At 51.8% G+C, this 19,146-nt stretch overlaps 2 protein-coding genes across 2 annotated transcripts; one reads left to right on the top strand and one right to left on the bottom strand.

The window, feature by feature from the left end:
* Positions 1-657: 657 nt before the first annotated feature.
* Positions 658-9,885, bottom strand: L3040_002635 (uncharacterized protein; the record flags this gene model as incomplete). The annotated part of the gene is made up of 6 exons (XM_066155634.1): positions 658-1,795; positions 1,845-1,909; positions 1,969-8,592; positions 8,697-9,617; positions 9,671-9,766; positions 9,820-9,885. The coding sequence occupies 6 exons, from the start codon at positions 9,883-9,885 to the stop codon at positions 658-660; spliced, it is 8,910 nt and encodes a 2,969-aa protein (XP_066012614.1).
* Positions 9,886-12,496: 2,611 nt separating this feature from the next.
* On the top strand, positions 12,497-14,922 carry L3040_002634 (uncharacterized protein; the record flags this gene model as incomplete). Its single annotated transcript, XM_007290553.2, has 3 exons — positions 12,497-12,665; positions 12,728-13,261; positions 13,373-14,922. 3 exons carry the CDS (start codon positions 12,497-12,499, stop codon positions 14,920-14,922), a joined length of 2,253 nt encoding a protein of 750 aa, XP_007290615.2.
* Positions 14,923-19,146: the final 4,224 nt, after the last annotated feature.

The raw sequence follows: 19,146 nt of genomic DNA, 5'->3' as shown, positions 1-19,146 counted from the left end.
CTTTGAAGACAGGCAACAAAGATAGAATAATAGGAGTGTAAAAGTATGTATGGGTAGTGAACTGATCTCTGGGGCTTTATGAAGCATCCACGGATCAGTATATATAAACCTACGATACTACTAAATAGACCCTTTTAGAGTCATGGATATGATGCGAGATTATGATGCCCATTATCATAAGCTCTGACATGTCGGATCCTCATCTTAACTATAGGTGTAGCGGAGGCTTCCCGGTAGTTAGATGGATGCTTAAGCATCCGAATAGAGTATTCATGTAGGGTATTCCTGTCGGGCTTGATATGGTATTCCTGTAAGGTATTACAGTCACGCATGACACTCATCTTCGTACCTTTTTGAGCGCTCATTGATTTTCTATATATAGATAAATACTTTCGTGTTGCACGGAAAGATCTCCGCTGACTGACTATTGCCTACCATCCATCCATCATCCTTTCGAATAATATATACAAGAAACAAAGAATTAAAGAGAAATGCCCTTCCATTTCTTTTTGAATTTTCCTGTCCCCGCCTATGTCCCCGCCCATGCCCCTAATCTGTAGTGCGACCAAACATGCCGCCGCTACGCAAAACGGAAAGAAAAAGAAGGTTCGTTAGTCGTTATCATTACCCCCCCCCCTTCCCCCCTCGCCGTCAGACTCAAAACATTTCCTCCTCAACCACCTCCACCGGAGACCCAAGCTGCTTGCTCGCCGTCTGATTACCTGCCCTTCCCACAATATCAAACACGCTCACCAGCCCCCGCGGCTTCTGCAACCACTCCTTCTCGCCCACCATAAAGGTCGCCGGTGCGCTCGCCCCACTTGCAAAACTAAAGCTCGTGGAGATCGTGCTCTCACCTCCACCATCCCCCAGACTAGGCGCACCAGTACCAGAACCAGCACTATCAGCAGCAGTAGCAGCCATACTGTCTTTATCCAGCGTCGCCCTCGTCACCGTCGTCATCGCGCTGCCACCATCACCCCCAAGGCGGATACTCGTCTTGCTACCCACGCTCTCCCGCACCAGGTTCGGCCTTGTCGGGAACCCACTCAGCGTGCTCGTCCTCACGGCCACACGAGGCGGCTCGGCGATGCGCGCCGCCGAGGGCCGCGAGAAGGCTGGCAGGCCCATGTCCTTCTTGGCCTTGCCGATCCAGAGCATCTGCTCGTGCTCGCGCAGGTAGCGGTCGCCGCTGAAGGACTTCTGCACAATCTCACGGCTGCGCATGCCCAGCCGGCGGCGCGCATCGCTCTGCTCGTACATGCGGCGCGTGATGCGCGCGACGTCGGCGGGCGTCGGGTCGGGCGGGAAGGTCGAGTCGCCCGTCTCGGGCGACTTGATGGCATCGACGTCGGCGTAGGGGGACCACTCCTCGAGGAGGGCGAGGATCTTGATCTGCGCCCGGGCCATGTCGTGGGCGTCATTGGGTGCGACGACAGCCGAGTAGCGGGATCCGTCTACGGGACTGGTGAGCACACGCAGGGATGCGCCGACGTCAGTGCAGACTACAGGAGCGCCTGTCAGTGCTGCTTCTCCGAGGGCGAGAGGGAGCCCCTCGGAGATGGATGAGTTGAGGAAGACCCAGGTGCGTTCGAGGACAGCGATGGGGTCTGCTTCGCCTTTCAGACCAACGTTATGGCGGAGGGACTTGGTGGCAATAATCTCCTGGCAGTCGGTCGTATAGGAAGGTGTCTTATCCATGGCACCGTAGATCTCGAGTTGGTAGTCGGAAAAGCCCCATTTGTTGATGATGATATCAGCTGACAGCAAGGCCGTTTTGATATCTTTCGCGAACCTGGACTACATTAGCGTGAAGTCCAAAGCACAGGGTTTCGGATAAATACCATAGATGAGAGAGCATGGTGACGGTCGGCTTCTGGGTCTTGATCTCCTGCACCGGAGCGAAACGCTGGCACCGTGTTAGCTTGACTCCTCCCACTTAGCAGCAGCGATGTAGGGACGACATACCTCCATGTTCGTAATTCCATTGACGACAGGGTCAATCTTTCTCCTGAACACCTCTCGGTTCTCAAACTTGCCCTGACCAGTACCAATCTCCACCTCCCAATTGGGATTAAAGAAGTCTGCACACGGCAGGATTGTGTCCGCATGATGCAGCGTCAATACCGAAGTGACACGCATCAGTCCAAGCAACGAGTTTCTCGTAAACGGTGATAGAGAACAGAGAGCCGAAGAGAGGTACAGGTTTGTTTCTCTCCAGCTGATCGCGTGATCCCAGATCTGCAGCGTGCATCCGCGCTTGATCTTGCAGACGATTCCATACGAAGCGGATACGCTGTGATGGGACGCCTGGAAGACCGAGGGCATCTTCTCGGGGATCGGAATCGAATAGATGAACAAGTATCGGGACCAGAGCTCAAGCCCCTGATCGAGTTGGCCCAAGGTTGGAAGCTCCGTTGTAAACCAGTGCGAAGAAGGGAGCGAGTTATCCGCCTTCTGAGACAGCCATAGATTTCTCCACGCGGACTTGACAGCGTCACTCCTCCAGACAGCGCTCCAATGGCGGCCTTTTTCAAAGTACGCATTCAGGTTGATGAGAGCGCGAGTCACTTGCTTGATATCTGCCATGGAGAAGTCCAACGACCTGGCCCCACGAACGAGAGCCGCGAGGATCGGCACGAAGTTTCGCTCGATATCCAACATCGTGGTGTGCGTCGTGATATGCTCGACTTCGGAATCCAGACGGTTGTTAAAGAGTCCGTGGGTGGGCGTCATGAGATCAAGACCCCAGAGCGGAATCACTTTTAGCGAATGAATATTGCGCTCAATCTGACGCTTCGGGATGCCGAAGTCGTTGGCGGACTCGGCCACCATGTGCCATTTGATGGTGCGAAGGTTGTTGACCACGTCGCTGCGGCACGCCGACACCCCGCCTCCTTCGTTGGGCCAGGTGCCGGTATCGACGGCGATGACATGGAGTGCCGCTTCGTCGTCGTCTCCTTGCGTGGTGATGTTAGACCGGGTTTGACTGCAGGCATCGCCTCCTTGGCCAAAGCTGTAAAGATCGTTTATTTTGATGGCCAAGGGGGTCCAAGACGACACGGTATGGTCGAGGTCCGTACTTGCTAGTACGGCATCGCGGTTCTTGTCGAGGTAATGCTCTGCAGCGTCAAGCTTGGCCATATCGCGCTTATGCCAATACGGAGCAAGGATCTCGTCGCGGCGAAGAAGTCGCTCGTCGAGCCAGCGAACTATAACGCCGTCGAAGGCAGGGTCTTCTTTCCATGCCTTCCATAGCCAGGACCTTGATTGGGATGTCGAAACGGGGAAGCGCCGAGTGTGAAGCCCTAACCACCTCGTTACTGCGGTTGTTTTCATCGAGCTGAAGCCGTATAGTGGATTGTCGTCCAGGAATGAGACGCGGTCAGGCTTCTTCAAAACGTTGAGATGATCGTGCAAGATCAGATCTGGCGTGTCTACCTTTTGTCCGTTGAGCTTGGTGACGATGGTAGGATGAAATTTATGGTCATACAAATACTTGCTTTCCCACACGTCAGGGCCCATCACGAAGGTAGCTTCCGTGACCTGGGCGTTGGGCAGCCACGAGTCAAGTCTCTCTGCCTTTCTTCGCGGAGGGGCACACCAGGCAACGGTGCAGCTCATGTGTGGAAGTACAAACTCTGCTCGCAGAAGGGCGCCACCATGCTTGCTGGACTTCTGGTAGTGATACTTGAAGCGGATCATGTTGCCGTCGAGGAGATAAGAGCCAGAATCGATCTGTCCCTTGGCGTTATACGAGACGTCTTGGAAGACGTTGCGCCCTGCGACGCCCTTTCGGGTGATCGGGGCCTTCAACATGTCGGTCTTCGACATACTGCGAGATGCACGTGGGTCTGTCGCTCTGTACTCGTAGGTATAGTCGTTGACTGTCTTACCTTTCTCCATCTCGACACGGCTCTTGAGAAACATGTTGTTGCTGTATACGTTGATCGAGACCAGCTTATCTCGAGTCGTTGGCTCCGTCTTGTGGTCGCCCTTGTATTGGAGAAGCTTGAAACTGGAATCATCGACAGTATGGACGAACCCTGTTGAAGTGCCTTCAAGATTGCGGATCAAGATTCGTTTCCTTTTTATGGAAACCTCCATGCCGTGGAGGTTCTTCCAAGTGGTGACTACATTTGGGCGACCATGAAACAGGAACACGGGTAACAGGAATCGTTGAATAGCTTTAGACCATGCCCAGATGGAGAGAAGGACGAATCGGGTGATAGTATTGCCGACGTTGGCATTGCCCGGGAAACTGCAGCGAAGCTCTCTCTGGAACTCGGGATCTGCCACGAACGCGATCATGAAGAATTTGCAGAGCCTCCCAGCGAAGTGGTACGCGACACCCGAGTAGTGGATGACTCTGTCTTGCACAGAAAGTTTGAGAGGCGTAGCGTGTGCAAGAAGGTCGAGAACTCGGGTAGATGAGCCAGGAGACGATCCATCAAGTAGCAAGTCAGACTGCTGCATAGTTTCGCTATCGATAGATCGAAAGGAGGCGGATTGATGATAGCTTTGTCTTTGATGGAGATTGGGAGGTGCTACACCGCTAGATGAACACTGGTCTTGATCTGCCCAGGCGTTGACGCGAGCCAGCATCTGAGAGCCCGAGGCGACGGCGTAGTTGCAGCGAGCTACGTATGTCTCGAACTTGAGGCCGGTGGTGTGGTTCAGCTTGCTGTCCAACATGGTGACCTGATCTTCTGTCAGGAGTCCCACGACTCCGAGACAACGGTCGATGATGTATTTCCGCAGCTCAGCAGGCATGTCCTCGGAATCCATATTACAGTCGAATCCAAGACACAGACTTTTCAAGATATCTCTCGACAGATAGTCCAGCACCTCCGGCACGTTCCTCGTCTGAACCTTGAGATGGCGTTCCAGGACATCGGGGCGAGCGGCGCTATCTGAGGTGCCATTGCTCAGCCAAAGTGTCCTGGCCAGCAAAGCGTCGGGGGTATTGTAGCCCATATATCTCTCGGCCGTCACCTGTACCAGGAGCTCAGCAACGTCCCAGTAGAAACCATGCAGGGGGTCATTCGTCTTGGACACGCGTCTCGTCTCGCAAGCAACCAAAAGGCGGATCTGGCCATCTTCAGTGGAGCTGATGGCCCGCATGCTTGGGTCCGAGAAGTGCTCAACCGACATGAGTTCCACACGGATGGCCCGCTCTCTGAACATCTGCATGCTGAGTTGGAGCAGGGCTGGTGCATCTGGGAACGCGCTTTTTGCAATTCCGGGCAGCTCAACCTGATTAAACTGATCGATGATCAGTCTGACGTGGCTTCCGAACGCGGATTCGGGATCCACTGTCAGGCGTTCTTTCTTGGAGAGACTCGAGAGTTGCTCGTACAGGCTTCGGAGTTCCGGCTGTGACCACGCGTGATCTGGGCCGGGGCTCGAGTACGCGTTGTAGGCACCCTGGGACGACAGAGGAGGTCGAGGCTTATCTTCAGGTGGTCCTACAATCTTCCCAGCCCAAAGCGAGAGAATGGCGACAGTCCAGCATGCAGCACCAAGGGCAACGATGTTGCCGTATGGGAAGTTTGGCAACTTGTGGTCCAGAACAAAGCCGAGAGGGAGACCGACGGCGACGCCGATGAGGAGCGGCTTCAGAGCGTGCGGGCCTGAGAAAATCTTGGTATACTGGTACCACAAGAGACCTGTATAGGCCACGACATACGACAAGAAGATGATGGTGCCCTGGCTGCTGACCGTGCCGTCATCGCTGGGAATGTGGCTCGCGAAAACCCAGATGAGGACGGAGATGACCGCCAATCCCCAGACGTGGAGCATCAGGAAGTGAGCAAGGGTTTTCCAGTATACCTTTCTGCGGTTGTCGGACTTCTGCTTCAGCGCGTGGGCGAGATCAGCGTCGGTGGGGATGATTTCTTCGTCGACCCGGCCGGCAAGTTCGTGCAGCTTGTTGGCGTTGAAGTCAAGCAACACAGCTCCGACGAGATAGTACGCGAGGCCAAAGCCGACGGGCATCGTCAACGAAACGTTGGAGCTCGTGAGGCCGATCAGATCGCCGCCATTCAAGAGAGAGATCCACTTATCGAGCAACGCAACGATGAAGTACAACATGGTACACCCGATCTCATCTCCCGCCTGGCGCCAGTGGAGAAATCCATTGTGAAATTTAATACCCAGCTGAGACTTCTGGATCGAAAACATGGCCACTTTGGTCTGAACGTTCCAGGCCGAGCTGAACATGATGGGCTTTGGAACACCCGTGGATCGGCAATACCAGTCCATCAAGAAGTTGGTCCCGTCGAAAGAGGCAACCAGCCTGCTGACCAGTGGGTCCCGGGTCTTCTTCGAGAAGATGGACTTTGCACGCTCGGCGACGACGTCTTCCAGCAATGCCTGTCGAGCGAACCGCAAGACAGCTGGATCAGACATCTTTTCGATGCCGTCCGTGCTGGAAGTCTTGTTCTCGATGTACCAATTCCGCAGGGTCGAGTCATCGAGGAGGGAGACTTTCTGGTACCACGTAGTCCACTTTGAGCCCGTGCGACGGACGCCAACGAAGAGCATGCTGACGAAGACGTAGAGTACCGTCAGGTAGATGGCGACATCGTGTTTCGGGACGAAGATGGTGACGATGGGCGATACGAACAGTATGGGGATGCAGGCGATGATGGTCGCGCGGCCAGATTGGAATGCCGAACCGATAAACTGGTAGTTCGCTAAGGCGGCCAGGAGCGAGAGATATGTGGTGAGAACCATCAGGTAGAGGAAGAACACACCAGCCAAGTAGACCGTTTTCAAGCAGGCAAACGCGATAAATCCCACAATTCCTACGACGAGTGTGAAGGCAAGCCCACCGAGCAGTCTGGTGACCACAAAGTAGTTCATGGCCGAGAAGGCCATCGAAGCCAGATAGAAGGTGCCACCACAAGTGATCCAGGTGCCAATCGCCCCGGAAAGCAGGAGGGAGATCATCAATGCGGTCGTTGCACTGTGTTGCTCTCCGAGCGACATGTAGTCTCTCTGCGCATTGCTCCCGCTGAGATACAACCCGTGGCCGGTAGTCGTGAGCAGCATGATATCGATCAGAGCTGGGATCGCAAAGATGCTCAAAAATGTGAATCTCTTGTAGGCTGCAATCTCGGTTGGCTTGTAGTTGGGGTCGACATCGATCTGTGCCTCGGCATAGGCCGACGGAAGCGCAGCCATGGTGTCCTTGAACATCGGCGGCTGATGGGCAGGGAGCGAGTAGAAGGTGCGGTACTTGGCCGAAAGCATCTCGCCAAACTGACTCGGACTGCAATCGAAGTATGATTCGCAGCGCGACCCCAAGGCGAAGAGCTCGGCGAAGGCAGCAGATTGATCCGTCTGGTCGTTGAAGAGCGGGTTCCGATCCGTGACCTCAACGTAAACTTCTTCAAAGGCGAGCTTGCGCATGGTGCAGAACATCGACAAAGCATACAAGTCCCCAACGGCGCTGACTGCGGAGTTCTGGAGGAACCGACCGAGAGAATCAACCATCGCCTGGAGATCCTTGTGGCTTCTCGATCGCAGCGCAGTCTCAACCTTCTCCCTGATCTCATGGAACAAGATTATCGCAACCGGTAGGGTCGGGTGGCGGCGCTTGGCTTGGCAATGCCAGCGTAGACGAGATTCGAGGAGTTGCTCGATGCTAACTTCTCCCTTTAAGAATCCGACTGTGTTGACGGTCTTGAGCTGGTTCCAGGTGGGAATGTCGACGAGACGCTCTGTCGCCGCAGCTTTGATGCCGCCGAGGATGGAGCACTTTTCAGCATCGGGCGCCAGAGAGGCGCGCTGAAGAAGCTGCAGGCACTCTTCTGGCGATAATATCTCGACGTCTTGCACAAGTCGTGGTGGGATGCCATGACGGGAGAGCAGGGTCTTGTTCCACCGGTTGTATGCCGTTTCTGCTGTAATGCACGCCCTTCGACTCACGCCACGACTCGAGAGGTAGGTGTGCAGGAGGGTACCCACCACGTCCTGCGCATTCTTGGAGATATAGATGTCGGCCGTCACTTTTGCCGGATGAGCGTGGTAGACGGCCCAGAACTGCCTCTCGGTAGTTCGCTGGAATCCCGAATGGAGTCCCAAAAAGAGTCGGATGCCGTGAGACCCATCATCGGGAGATGCCGTCAGAGTGTCGGCCAGAGTCTTGACGAAATGACGGACCGAGGGGGCTCCAAGCAGTGATTGCTCGCCGGGGACATTGGCCTGGGCGAGAAAGGTGCCGAAGATCCTGCCGTACTCGCGCAGTTCGGTGGCAGGAACTGCATTTAGCAGCTCTAGCTTCCGGAGCTTCCTCTGCGAAAAGACAACCTCCTGGAAATCATCAAGCCCGATATCGAGACCGACTGGAAAGCAGCCGAGCCCATCGTAGCTGGCACCCGATGCAGATACGCACAACGGATCGCCCCTGGTTCCATCTCGCAGCACGAACCACTCCATGCTCTCTTGGAAGCCAGCATTGACCGCCAAAGGTGCTGGGCTGGCCTCTTCGTGCTGGCACGCGCTGTCATCTCTAGCAGCTTGGAGACTTGGGAGCATGTAGTCGTGGCGTCCAATCACGGAGTGGCGGTGGTTCGCAGTTTGGGGCTTGGAAAAAGTCAGCTGCAAAATTCTAAGGTTTTTCATCAAATGGGATCGCAAAAATGGATTCCAGGAAGTCTTTCAACAAACTGGGTCGCAAAGATACTCACAGCCTTCATCTTTTTCCACATGTCGTGAAGTTCCATCACTCGTCGCTCTTTCAACCAGGCGAATGCACTCAGCGGCTCCACTTCGACAACCTCAGCTGTCGCATCCGTGAGAGCCTTCTTAGCTCCTATCCAAGACACTACGCTATAGAAATTGCACCAAGCGAATGTCCGCTTCAATACGGCATTGGACAGAATCACCCCGTCATCCACCGTCTCCCAGACGAAAACCGTAAAGTCTCGCACACATGACTGTGAGACGAAAGATTTTACGGTTGTCCGTAAGCGTTCCATGTCGAAGCAATCTCGTCTCTCGCCATCGGGTAGGATCAGGCCGTTTCGGATGATCAGACCTGCAATGGAGCTACAAGCCAAGACATTTCCGTCCGGCAAGAAATCTGGTGCTGATGTTTCGACGTAAATTTCGAGACCAGAGGCGGAAATGACCCTGCAGAGCTCGTGGAAGACGGGCGAGGAAAATATCTCCCAGCCGGCCAGCAGGACTCCACTAAATCCATTGTTTCCACCTTCGGCACCCCGAAATGCGGCAATCACCACGCTCATCGTCCGGTCCAGACAGGAGAAAATAGAGTCTTCCGATTTCCCCGCCGTGGCCGCAGCCGTCAGGACATTGTTCAGATCGATTCTTCCAATTATGTGCTTCGAAAGGGTTCCGCGGCCAGACATATCCTCCAAGGCCCGCTTGATATCCGGCTGCAGCGGATCGAGGACCACCATCTCTCGGTCCAGCAGCACTCTCGCTTGCGCGTCTGATATCGGACTGCTAAATTTGCCGAGATATATCCCCAGGGAACTTGGTTTCTTCGCCTCCGTCCCCTTGACAACGGTGCCCACACAAGATTGGGAGACATATTTCTGCAGGTGGCGTGACACTCGCTCTTGGAGGTGTTTGGATGGCCCGTCCTGGTGAGATCAGCGTGTCGGCCTGGGAAGAAAGTCATTGCGCCTGGACTCACCGTTTGCCTTGTACTCCTCCATATTTTGCGCGTTATGAGAAATATTATATATGAGGCCCCGACAAAGACCGAAGCGAGGGCCAGGCTGACCAGCACCTAACTGCTGTGAGTATGCACGTATATATATGTAAGGGACTTGACCTTCCTACCAGCTGCCACCAGTGTCTCTTCAACTCGGTCCAGTTACCAGCACGCACGCCCGTTATATATGCCATGGTGTAACTTAGAGAGATGGCACGAAGTTGTATCCATAAGGTTGCTCGAATACCTCGGTATTACCTGGGTTGAATGAGAGTTGATGAGCAGACAACGACTTGACAATCTCGAGCGATTGTAGGCTGAGAGAGAGTGAATGTGTGGAAGACAAAGAGAGATCGAGGGCATGAAGCTTGACTTCAATGACAATCATGAACTCTTCGGCCTTGGCTACAAGGCCGGACAGAGAAGAGGCTGCCGATGCTAATGACCTCTTAGGACAAAGGTCCATCAATACATTTCAAATTTCATTATTGCGGCGCTCAGGCTGAGTTTCTTTGCCATCCGCAAAGGATATTACATCATCAGATCGCTTGATCGGGTCGGGAGAGGTTCGTGAACCAGTACACCATATGCATGGACGCTGGATCCAGCTCGATGGAGAAGATCAGCTGCTAAGAGCGGATATCAGCAACAACGAAGCCGAAAGAGAGACGTGGACAGGTTCTTTGCCAACAAATGAGGCGATAAGAGGCGTCCTTGGCTCGCTTCCAATGGGTGAACTGGCACGGCAAGGATGACGGAGGGGGGGATTGACGGAGGGGCCCTTTGATGAGCCCTTTGATAGAGGCGCCCGTTGATAGGACCATTTCCGGGAGGGCCCTTGGACGGAGGGACCCTTTACCGAATTGATAGATATAAGTCGTCCCATCGGCACGGTGAGGCGAGGCGGAGTGAACAGGCTAGAGCGGATCAGGTGAGACCCAAGCAGACCAGATCAGAAGGGCTCGTATAGGGATCCGATGTGGATGTGGACGTGGATGTGGCCGTGGATAATTGTTCCCGAAACGCGAGTAGAAAGCCTGCAAACGTGCTGTAGTGTGCAGTGTAGTGTCGTATTGTGTAGCCGTGGGCGGCGTCTTGGCTCCACAACATCCACCGGCCAAACGGCGTCAAGGGTTCAGGGACGCGGGCAGGGTCTCTTAGTGGCCGGAAAGAAGAAAGGAAAGAAAAAAGTGCAAGACAAAGAGAGGAGCAAGAAAAAGAGAGGAGCAAGAAAAAGAAAGAAAGAAAGTCGGTAAGTCCATCGACCATAACGGGGAAAGGATAATCCGAGACAACGACAGCTCTCATGGCCGATCTGGTCTCTGGTCTCTGGTCTCTGGTCTCGGCTTGGATTGCTCTCCTTTTGTTCGAAGGCTCAGATCAGCCAGACCAGAGGAGAGGGCAGCTTGGGCTTGGGCGAGGCTTCGTTGATCCGATGCTCAGACTGATTGATGCTCGATGCTCGGTGCTCGGTGCCCAGTGCGTAGTGCGTAGTGCGTAGTGCGTAGTGCGCTGCGTGGTCCTCGCATGGGCCGGGTGGGAGCTGAACTGTAAGCGATGAAGAAGAAGTTGGGATCTCCGGTTTGTTGAAATACTGCCATGGTCACGTGAGCCCACTAGCCCCGCCAAGCATTTTGCTCGCTTCCCTGACCGACTCGCCGTCTCTCCTCCTCTCCACCTTTTTTCAACGTCCATCCATCTATGTGTCTATCAATTTATCTATCCATCTATCTATCGATCTGTCCATCATGATCCATCCACCGGTCTATCTACCGATCCATTCGCATCGAATGGATCCACCCAAGCCAGCTCAGCCCTCTTCGCGCTCATTCCGTGTCGCCCTTGATCAACATGCAATGCTTCTTCGATTTGATATACCGTCAGTTTCAGCCTCGCTCGCCCGGTACTCGCCCCTGGACTTGGACCTGGACCTGGACCTGGCCCTCCTCCACCATCTGAAGTCTAAAAAAAAGCTATGCTTCCTCGCCCCTCGCCCCTCGCCCCTCGCCCATCACTCGGCCTCCTCCACGTCCCCGTGACGAGCAGCCGGGCAATGAACTGTGCCCCGTCATCATGCTCATGCCCATGCCCATGCCCATGCCCATGCCCATGCCCATGCTCATGCTCATGCTCATGCATGCCGATCTCGACAGTACAACACGGTCAGGCACAGTAGCAGCAGCAGCAGCAGCCGGCTGACTCTGTCGGTGCTGACAAACAGACAGCTAGCCGGTCAGCCAGCTAGTCAAGCCCTTCAAGCCCTTCAAGCCCGCCAGAAGGCCAGCCAGCGAGCCAGAAGGCCAGCCAGCGAGCCAGAAGGCCAACCAGCCGAACCAGCCGAACCAGCCCGTCAGCTGGTCCCTCCATTCCATGGCTGGCTGCAGTTATTCGATAGTCGATAGTCTCTTCCCGTCTGTCTAGGTATCTACCTGTCGGCAGTCTGTTCGCCAGAACCCTCATTTCTTTTGCGCTTTGGGACCTGGAACTTGAGCTCTCTCGGTGAAAGTATGGGGTCGGGTCAGGTCCCGGCCGGGTCCCGGTCGTGTCATACCTCACGCGAGTATCTCCTTTGGTTGCCGCTCGTGTGGGCTGGCTGCTTACATGTGTGGCCATGCTCTTACCCATATGAGATGTTTACGCAATCTCAGGTCGAGCTCCATCTTGTTATATACGCTTCCAAAGCCCCCCGTCTGTACATTGGTATCCCAACCCCCCAAGCGCAATAAAACAAACACTCTCTTTTTCCCGGTGTTTTTGTTGACTTTCCTCGACTTTCCTCCGCTTTCCTCCATCCAGCCGCCCCCCATGTTCTCTCCAACTCTGTTGAGAGCAGTCCTCTTGGCATTTGCCGCTTCTGGTACCCTTGCACATTCGCATATTCACATCAGGCAGAACCAATCCGAACGGATTCAAACGCCTGTAGGAGATGCACTCCAAAAAGCTGCCACTATAGTTGACACCGTACTCACCAGGCGTGCGTATTCCTCCGGCCTGGCTGTACTGACTGGACTGGACTGATTGACTGACACGTAACAGTCATCAATGGGAAGACCGTCGCTGCAAATACCACGGTGCAGCAGCTTTCGATTGCCGCTCCTAAAGCCGCCTCGGTCGGAACCAGTGTCAAGAGCACCGTCTTGATCTTGGCCCGTGATGAAGCTTCGGCATACTCCGCCACATCGGGCCTTAACGGATACGGCATCCCCTACGAAGTTGTCCAGATTCCCCAAGGCGGCGGCACACTCCCAACCCTCAACAGCTCTACCGCCGCGGGCAATTACGGATCCATTGTCGTTCTCTCCGAGGTCTCTTACGACTATGGTGGAAGCATCGGCTTCCAGAGTGCCCTTACGTCTGCTCAATTCGCCACTTTGTACCAATACCAAGTCAGTTTCGGCGTCCGCATGGTCCGTATCGATGTCTATCCCAGTTCAGCATTTGGCACTGCTGCTGTTGCGGGCGGATGCTGCGAGGCGGGTGTCGAGCAGCTCGTCAGCATTTCCAGCACTGCTGCATTTCCAAATTCGGGAATGAAGGTTGGTGCCGGTGTCAGCACAGCCGGTCTCTACCGTAAGTCATGCAGTTCATATTATAATGGGTTACCTAGTATAGCAAGAAAAACAACAAAAAAACATCTAAAGCAGACTAAAATTGCAAAATCATAACTAACAGTTCTATTAGATTATCCTGCAACCATCTCCAACTCGTCCATCGCAACGGAATTCGCCTCTTTTGCACCAGCCACGGGCTTCTCCAGCAAATCCACTGCGGGGGTCATCAACACGATCGATGGTCGCCAGCAGATGGTCTTCTTCATTAGTTTCGCAGCAGATTGGTCTTCTACATCCAATTACTTGCAGCACGCATGGATCACGTGGGTGACCAGAGGCCTTTACACTGGATTCCGTCGCGTCTACTTGAGCACTCAGGTCGACGACATGTTTTTGGTCTCGGACATTTATAGCCCTGCAGGAACTACGTACCAGATCACGACTCCGGATCTGGACCAACACGTTACCTGGACCAAGGATATCAACACCCGAATGTCTCCCGGAAGTACCTACTTCATGGAGCTGGGTCACAACGGTAATGGCAACATTGACAATGCGGCCAAGGCAACCAACGGCGCCACTGCGTGCGGCATCGGTCCCATCGACTACCCTGGACAGAATGATACCGCTCTCGAGTTCCAGAAACCTTTGGGAACCGGTACCAACTTGTGGCCTTCCACCCCGGCGACGTATCCCTACACTCTAGCTTGCACGAACTTGGACAAACTGAAGGTCTGGTTCACGAACCAGGCCAATCTCAACGCCATGGCCCACGTCTCGCACACCTTTACCCACCTGGACCAGAACAATGCGACGAACTTTGACGTTAATCGAGAGATCTCGTGGAATCAGGCCTGGCTCAAGCAGGTCGGGATTGCAGCGGCCACCCGATTCTCGCCTAGCGGCCTAATCCCACCCGCCATCACGGGTATGCACAATGGGGACGCCATTAAGGCGTGGGCGGACAACGGAATCAAGAGCGTCGTCGGCGATAATACGCGTCCCGTCTTGAGGAATCAGCAAAATGAGATGTGGCCACTTATCACCACGGTCGCCGCGAACGGATACGCTGGAGTCACCATCATCCCACGCTGGGCGACCAACATCTACTACAACTGCCAACTACCCGCCTGCACCGTCGCGGAATGGATCAACACCTCGGGCGGATCTGGTGATTGGGACACTATCCTCGCCATAGAGAAGAACACCAATACCCGCCACCTCCTTGGTCTACGCCACGACCCATACATGTTCCACCAGGCCAACCTGAACTACGTCACCGCCGGGACGACGACCATCAACGGCGTCACTAAGAAGCTCTCCATGTTGCAAGCCTGGGGCGAGGTCATCATCCAGGAAATGGTCCGTCTTGTCAACTGGCCCGTAATCTCGCTAAAGCACGACGATATTGCAACCGACTTTACCAACCGCATGGCAAGGGATCAGTGCAAACCCAGTCTCTCATTCACCACCAACCCGAGTTCGAAGACCATTACGGCGGTGACTCTGACGACCACCGGCAATACCTGCTCTGCGAAGATTCCCGTCACGGTCCCAGGAAGCGTTACTAGCACCCAAGGCTTCACAACCGAAAAGATTGGTGGCGACCCGCTCACTATCTGGGTTGCCATGTCCGGATCTCCCGTAACCTTCACGCTGAGCACCCCTGTGGCATACTAGGTTGCAGATCAGGTCATGTTATCTCCTCTCTCCATTCACGACGAAGTCACGACGGGTTCACGTTCATTTCATTAGCGAGTATTGGATTTTTACAGGCTTGGGGACGTTACAATCGGCTTGTCAGCCGGGGATCTCGGAAAAACGAAACTGCAATGAAGCGGTGTATTTTTGAATGGTATCGGCTAGGGTTGGGTTCGGCACACTATTTTACTTTCGAATACATATTTTAAATATAAATTTTTTACACTCAATAAAAAGGCATTTGTCAAAACGAATCTATCGTCTCGCTCTCGTGTAGCTGAAAAAAATCACAACACTGTGATGCGTACTGGGTATTGTCTCGTATGGCTCAGTTACGAAGTATACGACTTGCATACATACGGACATGTACATGGATTGTACACGTATGTGTATGTATATGCATACTTATGCACGACTCCACGCCACAACAACTTGCCACGCCACGGCGCCACCCCCCCCGCACACTGAAGATTTCAATGTCGTTTTCGTGAGCGCTGCTGCGTGGCGGCTTGCTGCATGGCGGCATGTGGCATGTGGTATGTGGTGTAACTCTCGTGACTCCGTATACGATGTACGTTATATGCATGAGGGAGGTAGAGAGTGGTAGAGGGGGCTTGAAGAAGGAATGGAAGAAGAGAAGGTGAAGGGGAGGGGGAGAAGGGAGGGGGAGAGAGAGAGAGAGAGAGAGAGAGAGAGAGAGAGAATGTATTATTATTTTTGGTTATTTTATTGGTTGGGTTATGTAGTTGTGTTGTGGGTAGCTTACGAAGTAGATGGGTTATAAGTGAGTGAGTGAGTTCTGCTAAGAGGGTGGACGGGAATGGGGATGGGGTGGACGGTGTAGCTGAGAAGCTTGAGATTGAAATTGAGATTGGGATTGGGATTCTTGAAATGGAGAAAGGAGAGGTGTAGGTTGTGGTGGGTATGGTATGATGCCTACACAAGCTCGCTTGTTTGTTGATGATGATGTTGATATTTGATTTTAAGAGACTTGGATGTATAGTTCTAATGAACATAAGAACAAGGAATGAAAGCGGAAAGGGGACATGTATGCATTGTCTGACGCACCCCGCACCCCGCATCTCCTCCTCCTCCTTCTTTCAGCTGCCGTGCTGCCGGAGAAGGAAGTGCCTCACTCGCGAACGTGAATGAGAAAGTAAACAAACAAACGAACGAACAAACCAGCAAGCGAAAGAGCGAGAGTAACCAGCCAGCTAAATCATGATATAAGCTCTAAAATTGATTGTTTGGATGCCTGATAAATGAATGAACAAACGCCCAACAGCCGTAGAGAAAAGGACAAGGGCACTTCTCTTTCTCTCTCTCTCTCTCTGTGATCTCATGTTATTTTCTCCCCGTCTCGACCCGGCCCCCGCCAAGCCACTCACCTGGTATTCAGTTACGAGTCACCAGCACCATCCTCGGAAATAACTCATGACACACGGTACATAAAGAAGTTTCAAACGCACCCACGCACGTCCCTTTCCCATTTCTCCCTTCCTTCCCGCTCATCCCATACATCACACCTCACTTGCTCAGACCTCTTCGCAAACCCTCCCAAATGCATGGTAGGAGCTTGGTTAGTTAGTTAGTTGTTTGGTTTGTTGGTTAGTTGGTTTAAAGGTAGGCCACAACGCTCCGGCCGATCGATCGAGCTAGAGAGAGAGAGAGAGATGAGATCGTTTGAGATGAGCTGGGTCAGGTTTTAGATTCTGAAGATCTAGCCCTTCCAGCCTTCGATGTAGCTCGTGCTTAGTCACTTGCGCTCGGTTCTTGGAGAGATGGACTCGAATAGACTATACCGGACTAGACTAGACTACGCTAATTGGCACTGACCTATTCCTCCTCCTCCTCCTCCTCCTCGGGGCGCAAGTCTTCGTATAACGGGCCGTATAATCTATACCGCAGCGCCAAGTTCTTTTTTGGAATGGATGAGTATGTAAGAAAGATGGCTCGGAAAATTTCAAATCGAGTGAGTGAGTAAGTCGGAGCCGCCGCCACCGTTATATCGCCACGTGCATGCGTGCCTGCGTGGAAATCCTTTGGTTTCTTTCGACTCTTTGTCTTTTCACCTGTGCGAGTAGGTTGGCTAATAAGATTTCAATTTTTGAGTTTGGGGTGAGGAAATGTATGATGCCGTGGTTTGATTTGTAAAAGGGGAGAGATAAAGACAGAGACAAAGATGGAAACAAAGACTGGGCATAGGCAGAGACAGAGACAGAGACAGAGACAGAGACAGAGACAATGACAGAGGCAGAGACAGAGATACAAAGGCAGAGACAGAGAAAAAATGTTCTTTTCCATCCACCGATTTCGCTTAAAGAGAAAGAGTAACAATGAATTCATCCGATACAATATTGATTGACCTTCTCGCAAAGTGCATGCATTCATTATCATCGTCGTCATCATCTGAAATTCCAAATTCAAATCAAAACAACTACGTAGATCCGGTCTCGTACAGTCCTACATTGAAACATCGAAACACCTTATCGGTCGATGTGTATGCGGCTGTCATATTGCCATGGCATGCCATGCCTATACCCGACGTCGTCTGATCATAGAAATCAATAAACAGCAAGAAGAGAAAATTCCATCATCGCGCATATACGAATGACGAAAATAACAGGACTACAAGCAAGAATTTAAAACTAGAACGAGAAAGATAAAAAGTCTTGTTTTCATTCTAGGTATACGACGTTATACTATACTATACGATACCATGTCACGACCCCCTCCTTCGTTATCGTATCATAAATAATAGTAAAGAAAAGCACTTGTGGGCAGAGAGAGGTCTGAGGCCAAGTAAAGTAATCGTCGGCTCGCTTAGGTGGGCCTCCTTTCAGCCTTTCAGTCTTAGTCGGTATAAGCGACTGCGGATCGGAAGCGAGTGCGGATTTTTCGAAAATATGTTAGAAATTTTTATTTACTATAGCAAATACTATTACAACTTAAAAATATTTACATAAATAACTAATCTACTACTACATCTTCTTCCGAAACATTCAAAATCGTATCATTTGATGAAATATTTGACTATCGATCGTTATTTTTATTAGATTCTGACTCGTCTCTTACTTTACGCAACGAATCGTTTGAATCTCTACTACTATTAGAATTGAAGCTATCGCTATCGATATTAATACTAGGAAAAGGAATAACATCTTGCTTTAAAGAGGGGTCTCTAACAGTGTCGGTTGTAATTATCAAATCGTCGTTATCGAGAGAAAGTTCGGGTTGAGAAAGAGTTGGTCGAGGAATACCTTTTTTACGAGGCCGCAAAATTTGACGCTCAAGAGGTTGTTGCATCCACCAAATCTCTTTCGAATCGAGAATTGGAATGAGTATTGTATCGTCGTCTTCAATAATTAGACTTGCAGCAAAGCGTTTTCGTATAATCCTTTTACGCTCGCGCTCAGCTTTGCGTGAATCGACTCCTTTACGATACTCAGCATCTCTTTCTTCTTTCCAAAGCTTATCGACGATTCGCTGTTGTTTTGTAAGATCTTGTTTTGACCGCCGTGCTTACGATTCTTCGGTCGCTTGAGGTAACTATTCAACGTGCGCTCACTGAGATCGTAAATACGCGCGGCAGTTTTTTGAGTCTCGTAAGGGTATTCGGACAAGAATGTTGTAGCGCGTCGAAGACGCGTCGCAAGATCTTCAATTGCATTAGGACTACCTGGTTGAGCGTGGCTTTTGTATTGAAAAATCCTTAGAAGCTTCTTCGAACGAGTGCGTTTTCGACTCATAATTAATTGTAAAATACAATTGAATTGGTTGTGCGGTTATGGATTAAAAAGTAGTGTTGTAAATTGTATTTTGTATACGAAAACTAGTAGTAAAAAAAAAAATTCCTCGACCAACTCTTTCTTAACCCGAACTTTCTTTCGATAACGACGATTTAATAATTACAACCGACATTGTTAAAGACCCCTCTTTAAAGCAAGATGTTATTTCTTTTCTTAGTATTAATATCGATAGCGATAGCTTCAATTCTGATAGTAGTAGAGATTCAAACGATTCGTTGCGTAAGGTAAGAGACGAGTCAGAATCTGATGAAAATAACGATCGATAGTCAGATATTTCATCAAATGATACGATTTTAAATGTTTCGGAAAAAGATATAGTAGTAGATTAGTTATTTATGTAAATATTTTTAAGTTGTAATAGTATTTGCTATAGTAAATAAAAATTTCTAACATA

The sequence above is a fragment of the Drepanopeziza brunnea genome (assembly GCF_022702325.1).
Source record: "Drepanopeziza brunnea f. sp. 'multigermtubi' strain 214-2 chromosome Unknown ctg3, whole genome shotgun sequence".
Classification (NCBI taxonomy): Eukaryota; Fungi; Ascomycota; class Leotiomycetes; order Helotiales; family Drepanopezizaceae; genus Drepanopeziza; species Drepanopeziza brunnea.
This window is presented reverse-complemented; position numbering and strand designations above follow the sequence as displayed.